Here is an 8780-nt window from a genome sequence, read left to right as displayed (position 1 = left end):
AAATAGTGTGTAATAGTTTAATGTAAATGTAACAGTGTAATAGTGTGTAACAGTGTAATGTAAATGTAACAGTGTAATAGTGTAATAGTGTGTAACAGTGTAATGTAAATGTAACAGTGTAATAGTGTGTAATAGTGTAATGTAAATATAACAGTGTAATAGTGTAATAGTGTGTAACAGTGTAATGTAAATGTAACAGTGTAATAGTGTAATAGTGTGTAATAGTGTAATGTAAATGTAACAGTGTAATAGTGTGTAATAGTGTAATGTAAATGTAACAGTGTAATAGTGTGTAATAGTGTAATGCAAACGTAACAGTGTAATAGTGTAATAGTGTGTAATAGTGTAATGTAAATATAACAGTGTAATAGTGAAATAGTGTGTAACAGTGTAATGTAAATGTAACAGTGTAATAGTGTAATAGTGTGTAATAGTGTAATGTAAATGTAACAGTGTAATAGTGTAATAGTGTGTAATAGTGTAATGTAAATATAACAGTGTAAAGTGTTTGTAATAGTTATCGTTAATGTTTATCTTAGATGTGAAAAACACGAGGCATGAAGCTGATTTAGATTTAACCAGCTCAGTGTTTGTTCTTTTTTAAATAAAAGAAGAAAAATCCAACCTGAGGCAGTCGAATCAAAGCGRCCTGCAGACATGAACCAATGAAGACGGAGGACCTTCAGCCCCTTCAGCCCCTCAGAGAGCTCACATCTGTCTGAGCTTCTTGGAGCTGCAGCTGTTTCACTCAGAGGCGTGGACGCAGCCAGACGCCTGCAGAGCTCTGCTTATTGAGGCTTTGAACAAAAAGTCTTCAAGCACCGAGAGTAAAAAGTCTCTACTTCGTCATTGGACTTTTCTGTTTTCATCATCAGTACTTGTCTCATGTTTGTATTGAAACAGATTTGTGTAGCTGTAACAGTAAACTGTGTTGCCCCCTGGTCACGGTGGGGACGTGTGCCCCCTGGGCTCCCTCCTGTTTATTGATAAATTAGCTGAGCAGCCTGGCTCTGGCTGGAATGACAGCCATGTGGAGCAGAGAAAGTGACGCACACGGAGGTGCCAGCGGAGGCTGGTGGTGAGCACCTGTCAAACCTCATATCAAGTCTCTGCTTTTTCCAGCTCCGGCCCGGCCTCCTCCGAGCCGCGAGGCCGACAGGAGACGCCTCACTGTGTCATGTGTCTCATAAATGTGTCAGCGATCCAACGGGACCGAGGCCCGGTGATCTCCCGGCAGTGACAGGCCGTGTTGTAGGTTCTACTCTGACGCAGGGAAACCTTTCAGTTGTAGTGTCTGGTGTCACACGGATGCATAGCAACGCAAATGCTGCCTATAAATATACCTCCATGTCCAGGCTATTTTCAACCCCAAAAGGGTCAAACAGCAGAGTTCAGCTACTTTTTTACTGAGCAAAATTTAAATGTTTCAGTACCTGATGATGGCAGGAGGAAAAACAGGTATTTAAACAGATGGAAACACTTTACAATAAAGTACACAAAAACCGATAACTACTGAGGAACGACTCAGTAACTACTGAGTAATTTCCAAGTAATTACTGAGGAACGACTCAGTAACTAATGAGTGACTACTGAGGAATGACTCAGTAATTACTGAGTCACTACTGAGGAATGACTCAGTAACTAATTAGTAATTACTGAGAAACTACTGAGGAACGACTCAGTAACTACTTAGTAATTACCAAATAATTACTGAGGAACGACTCAGTAATTACTGAGTGACTACTGAGGAATGACTCAGTAACTACTGAGTAACTATTGCGTAATTACTGAGTAACGACTCAGTAACTACTTAGTGATTACCAAATAATTACTGAGGAACGACTCAGTAACTAATGAGTAACTACCGAGGAATGACTCAGTAATTACTGAGTAACTATTGCGTAATTACTGAGTAACGACTCAGTAACTACTTAGTAATTACAGAGGAACTACTGAGGAACAACTCAGTTAACTACTTAGTAATTACCAAATAATTACTGAAGAACGACTCAGTAACTAATGAGTAACTACCAAGGAATGACTCAGTAATTACTGAGTGACTACTGAGGAATGACTCAGTAATTACTGAGTGACTACTGAGGAATGACTCAGTAATTACTGAGTGACTACTGAGGAATGACTCAGTAACTACTGAGTAACTATTGCGTAATTACTGAGTAACGACTCAGTTATTACTGAGTAACTACTGAGGAATGACTTAGTAACTACTGATGAATACTAAGGAATGACTGAGTAACTACTGCGTAACTACTGATGAACAACTCAGTAAATACTAAGTAATTACAGAAGAATGACTCAGTAATTACTGAATGACTACTGAGGAATGACTCAGTAACCACTGAGTAACTATTGCATAATTACTGAGTAACGACTCAGTAATTACAGAGGAACAACTGAGGAACGACTCAGTAACTACTTAGTAATTACCAAATAATTACTGAGGAACGACTCAGTAACTACTTAGTAATTACTGAGGAACTACTGAGGAATGACTCAGTAACTACTTAGTAATTACCAAATAATTACTGAGGAACGACTCAGTAACTAATGAATAACTACTGAAGAATGACTCAATAATTACTGAGTGACTACTGAGGAATGACTTAGTAACTACTGATGAATACTAAGGAACGACTCAGTAATTAACTACTGCATAACTACTGATGAACGACTCAGTAATTACTGAATGACTACTGAGTARTTACTGAGGAACGACTCAGTAACTACTGAGTAATGATTTAGTAACTACCGAGGAAGGACTCAGTAACTACTGAGTAATGATTTAGTAACTACCGAGGAAGGACTCAGTAACTACTGAGTAATGATTTAGTAACTACCGAGGAAGGACTCAGTAACTACCGAGTAACTATTGAGTAATTACTGAGTATTGACTCAGTAATTACTGAGTAACTACTGAGGAATGACTCATGACTCAGTAACTACTGAGTAATTACTGAAGAATGACTTGGTAACAACTGAGTAAATACTGAGTAACTACTAAGTACTACTGAGGAAAGACTTAGTAACTACTGAGTAACTATTGAGTAATTACTGAGTAATGAGCCAACGGGCCAACTGCAACTTTTTATTGTTATTTAGCTTATTTAATTTTAAATGTTAAAAAGATAAATTTAAGTATTAAATCCTAAATCTAGATGTAAAAGTTAAACCTTAAWTGTTGAAGTTCACATTTAGGTATTTATGAATGGAACGCAGCCTTTGCTGTTGGTGCTTGGCTCATGTTATRACATCATCATCCTGAGACATTAGCAACCGCTAGCTCCAACGCAGCTAAAGCTTCCCTACAAGAYATCAAACTTGCAGTTCTGTCTGGTGTCTGAGCTGCACTTCAAACCGCTGGACCACAGGGACCACAGATTGTTTTTATGAACACATTTGGAATTTAGATTTTAATATAAACTTAAGCAGCRTTAGCAGCGGCTAGTMRTGGCTAGCTGTGGCCATTGTTGATGTTTGTCGCAGGATGATGACATCATCCTGGTTATCTGACTCTAACTTCTGCTAACACTTCTTCTAATTTTTTTAAACATTTCATTTTACACTTTGTGCCCCATATTTTCAATTGTTTTTAAAAAGAAAATTATTTTCCCCCAAAATTAACCAAGGATGGAAGAAAAAGGAGTTAAATTCTCTCATCTCATCAGTCTTATTTCTCAGAGCATTTTTGTTTGGACCAACAACTACAATAGATTCCATTTTGTGCTGAAGTTTGAATCATTTTCAGGAAATACTGACTTTATTGAATCATTTAAAACATACAACAGATTAACTTTTAAATGTTTCAACTCCTCCAACTTTGCTACAATGTTTTTAATTTGTCTGTAGATGGAGTTTAGTATGAAATGTGATGAAGGATCAAAGTGCTTTAAAGTTCCTGTGACATGCCTATACTTCAAATAAAAAAGTCAAAGAAAACATCTTTATACCTAAGAAAATTGGCATAATACACATTTTTAAACCATTTTGTCACATAACTGGCCTATTTTCTTCTGAATTTGGCTCAGAAAAAGTGAAACAGGAAGTGACATCAAAGGGGAACTCATTAATAAAATTAACTCGCTGGTCTCTGTTTATTAAAAAAATTATTTAAACTTTAACTCTTCTTCATCTTTTTGATTGCGACTAAAATAATCTAAAGAAACATCAGATTCTTCTCTACAGTCTGTGTTGTTAGCTTTTGTAGCAACGCTCTGTTTACATGCAGACATTCCCCTTTGACATCACTTCCTGTTTCTTCACATGCAAATATCTCAACAACCGTTCATCTCAGGGAYGTGAAATTTGTTTTGCAGCATTTTATCAATGTTATCTTTCCAAAAAATGCATTCATGTTTATTACAAAAAATCTGACGTCACAGGCCCTTTAAGAGAATACATRTTTACGGTTAAATAATGTGCCCTCTGATCTGAAGTCCACGTACCATCCTCCCAACGCAGCCGCACCGTTAAATGTGAGAGTTCGTTAACAAATATGTGCGATAAATGAGGTGTGAATAACTTTCCTGGACCCTTCAGTTGGTTTCCGTCCTCCTCCCTGGGATTCCAGCCTTCCTAATCTGAGCCGTTACAATCAAAGCTGCCACACGCTGCGGCAGATTAATGGGGTACTTCCTGCACGCCGCTGTGCACGCTGCTAATTCATCTTAATTGTGATTCATTCCTCCTGGCTGCGCTCCCAGCTCGCCAGATGCTCGATGTCCATTTGACAAATAAACCCCTGGCCGTGTCTTCAAAGCTGGGAGTCCTGGGCCGTGAGAGGTCTGTGGTCAGGGGTTTTCACAGCTTCGTGGTTTCTACGTGATCGCAGCCGGTTCGCCATGAAACGGCACCTGAGGACCCATCTGCGGCGCCGGCTCCAGCGAAGGCCTCAACTGAAAATGCTCCTCTGGTTCGCYACCAGGGCGGTTTGGCTCTCCCGCCGCCGCTCCTTCTTCCTCTCCAGCCTGACYTTCCAGCAGACGGCGCTGGAGGCCAGCAGCGCCAGGCCGGCCGAGAGGAGCACCAGGCCGAAGTAGGAGATGGTGGAGCCGTGGGAGTTGAAGCTGTAGGCCACCGCCGTCACCACGATGCCCGCAATCAGGACCACCACGCCGAAGGGGACGGTGCAGCGGTAACAGGACAGCTCGGCGCCCCCGGTGGCCGCGGTCAGCTGCACCTCGTTGACCCGGGGGATGTTGACCGCRGTCGCGGCGGCGGTCGCGGCCTGCTCGGTGCCGCCGCTCTTCTCCGAGTTCGCCGGCGCTCTCGTGGCGTCCTTGTTGGGTTCCTCTGGCATGGCGGGATCCGGCGCAACAGATGGYCCCCTCGCCGACGCCCTTTGACCCCTGCTCCGCGTCAGGCCCTCCCAGTCTGCGGAGACACACGGAGAGCGAAACACATCAACGTTTGTTACCCAACAGCGCACGGAGGAGAAGGAAAAAGCCCAGCAGATGCTTTCAGTTAGAAATCCACACCACATTTCACAATTCCACGGCTCTCCCTGACCACMGCACGCTGTTTTAATAAACCCTCGTAACCTCTTTGCACAATCCGCACCGCCTCTTAACCCAGCCGGAGCAGGATGACGCAGGTCCACCCGGCCCAGCACGAGCTGAGACATTCCCCAGAGGGGCCAGGATCCGCCGATACAGTCTGAGAGTTTCACAACATCTGCCGAGGGGGGGGGGGAGTTGGGATTCAGTGAGAACGAGAGGCACAGCTTGACTGAACACAAGAACACGGGTCAGGCTTGTAGAGACGTCCCTCGGAGGTTTGACCCTGAGTGGACCCATGTGGGCTCGCCAAAAACTGAAGGCTCACATCAGCTGAACGTTTGGGTTAAAAGTCCAGAATCTAAACTTTAAAACAGAGATACTCAACTGAACTGCAGCTGAGGGGCCGAACATCCAGCAATTAAAGTCATTATGTAAATAAACCAAGTATTACAAACATCTGTTACCTTTGAAAGAGTTTATTTTACTGCATTTAATTATGAATACAACATACAGAACCCTATGAAAGGAGTGATAATTAAACAACATAAAAAACAAAAAGAACACATTCTGCCTCCTGTTTAACACAAATAATATTTTGACATCACTGACTTAAACCAACTTTATTTCCACTTTGATAGTTTTATCTTCAACTGCTTGTAGGTTTAACTGTTTTGAGTGTTTATAGAAATGTTTTTTACCAGCTTGTAGACAAGATTCTGATGTTTCTGTAGACACCAAACATGTTTAACTAAAAGAACCTAATTAAAGTAGAAAATCAGGGATTTGGGCTGAAGAGATGAACGAACCAATTGGCGGGCCGAACTTTGGTCACTCGTGGGCCAGATGTGGCCGGCGGGCCACCAGTTGAACAGCCCTGCTTTAGACTAATCTAACATCAGAGTTTGAAACATTTAACTCGTTTCTTCTGACGTATTTGGGAAGTAAGTTGAAAAGATAAAGACTCAACTGTCACCAGATGACGTAACGAGTTGGTCCAAACCTCAGAAGTGTCCAACAGCAGGGTCCGGGTCAAATCATGACAATTATACCTCGTTAATGAAATGTAACCATTCTGCTGTTTTCATGTGCCCACGCTGTGCTTTAACCCAAATCCTTTCATTAATGCCACAGAAACAACCATTAAAACCTCTAAATGTTTGTCTGAAAACATTAAAACATTTAAACCTCTGACTGAAACATGGATCAACACACAAACTGAGCTTTGAAACAAAGAAACTGGAGTTTTTTTGAAGAACTTTTCCCACAAAACTTCACTTTTTCAGCTGTTTCAGTATAAAGAACAAACTCATACTAAAGAACAAAAACAGTTTAATGTTTTGCTTCATCTTTTACAGATTAAGGCCTCACATTTACAGTAATTAGAACATCTAGAAAAGCAGATGGAGCCGCAAAAGTGTAATTATTGAACAGTTAAAACAGGTAATTTATCTTTATAACCATTATTCTCAGCTTAAGCATAATAAAGGACTAAAGAAATTAAGTATAATTTAAAACAGTTTTAAAATAAATATTTAAATTATAATAAAGCAAGAATTAAACTGTTTCCAACATCAACTTGATGTTTTTACTGTTTGTTTCATGCCTAAAAAACAAGGTTTATTAAATAATTAGCTCGATCTCTTTCTTTAAACTACAGTTTTAAAGTTGTATAAACTGAACTTATTGTTTATTTATAATATATTAAGAAATAAGATAATAAAACTACCTCCCAGTCCTGATCCATGCTGCTGCTTCAAACTGTCTCCAAATCTCTGAGAGTTTCTCTGTTCATTAAAGTTGTTTTCCTCTGAAAACAAGCAGCTTCTGGGTCCGAACCGACCAGACCCGACCAGACCCGACCAGACCCGAACAGACCCGTGTCCCTGTCAAGTCCCCAGAACCGAACTACCATGCTCATTCAGAAGGACCAGCTGAAGTACCGAGCCCCGAGTCAAGCTGGAGAGACCCACAGGAAATGACTGTCAGGGCTTAAAAGTTTCAAAATAAAACACATTTCATTTCCACTACTTCATGACTGCAGTACACTACAGTAAAATGCACTGTAGTACAGTATACAGTACAGTATAGTCTAATACAATAGAGTACATTACAGTACAGTATACAGTACAGTAGAGTACACTGCAGTATACACAGTAAATTGAAATGTACTGTAGTACAGTATATACACTACAGTACAGTACAATACAGTGCAGTACAGTACAGTATACAGTACACTATAATACACTACAGTATACAGTGCAGTATAAATAAAACTAAAGTAGTAGAATTATACAGACTTGTAGCTCTTGTATAGAAATTATCTATAATCCATCATCCATCCATCATTCATCCATCATTCATCAATCATCCATCCATCATCCATCCATCCACCATCCATCCTTCCATCATCCATCCATCCATCATCCATCCATCATCCATCCATCCATCCATCATTCATCCATCGTCCATCCATCATCCATCCATCATCCATCCATCATCCATCCATCCATCTATTATCCATCCATCCATCAATCCATCATCCATCCATCCATCCATCCATCATCCATCCATCTATTATCCATCCATCCATCCATCCATCCATCCATCATTCATCCATCGTCCATCCATCATCCATCCATCATCCATCCATCATCCATCCATCTATTATCCATCCATCCATCAATCCATCATCCATCCATCCATCCATCCATCATCCATCCATCTATTATCCATCCATCCATCCATCCAACATCCATCCATCCATCCATCATTCATCCATCGTCCATCCATCATCCATCCATCATCCATCCATCCATCTATTATCCATCCATCCATCAATCCATCATCCATCCATCCATCCATCCATCCATCCATCCATCCATCATTCATCCATCATCCATCCATCCATCATCCATCCATCCATCATCCATCTATTATCCATCCATCCATCCATCCAACATCCATCCATCCATCATTCATCCATCATCCATCCATCCACCATCCATCATCCATCCATCCATCCATCATCCATCTATTATCCATCCATCCATCCATCCAACATCCATCCATCCATCATTCATCCATCATCCATCCATCCACCATCCATCCATCCATCCATCATCCATCTATTATCCATCCATCCATCATCCATCATCCATCCATCCATCCATCCATCCATCATCCATCCATCATCCATCCATCCATCATCCATCCATCCATCATCCATCTATTATCCATCCATCCATCCATCCAACATCCATCCAT

The 8780-nt window shown here is 40.8% G+C and overlaps 1 protein-coding gene across 1 annotated transcript; it reads right to left on the bottom strand.

Moving 5' to 3' along the window:
- Positions 1–4347: 4347 nt before the first annotated feature.
- tmem100a (transmembrane protein 100a) lies at positions 4348–7351 on the bottom strand (the record flags this gene model as incomplete). The annotated part of the gene is given in 2 exon segments (XM_014025736.1): positions 4348–5391; positions 7243–7351. A coding segment is annotated over 1 exon segment (408 nt). The 3' UTR covers positions 4348–4909.
- Between the last annotated feature and the right edge of the window lie 1429 nt (positions 7352–8780).

The sequence above is a fragment of the Austrofundulus limnaeus genome, unplaced genomic scaffold, assembly GCF_001266775.1.
Source record: "Austrofundulus limnaeus strain Quisiro unplaced genomic scaffold, Austrofundulus_limnaeus-1.0 Scaffold495, whole genome shotgun sequence".
Taxonomy (NCBI): domain Eukaryota; kingdom Metazoa; phylum Chordata; class Actinopteri; order Cyprinodontiformes; family Rivulidae; genus Austrofundulus; species Austrofundulus limnaeus.
Note: the sequence above shows the minus strand (reverse complement) of the source record. Positions and strands in the feature narration are given on the sequence as shown.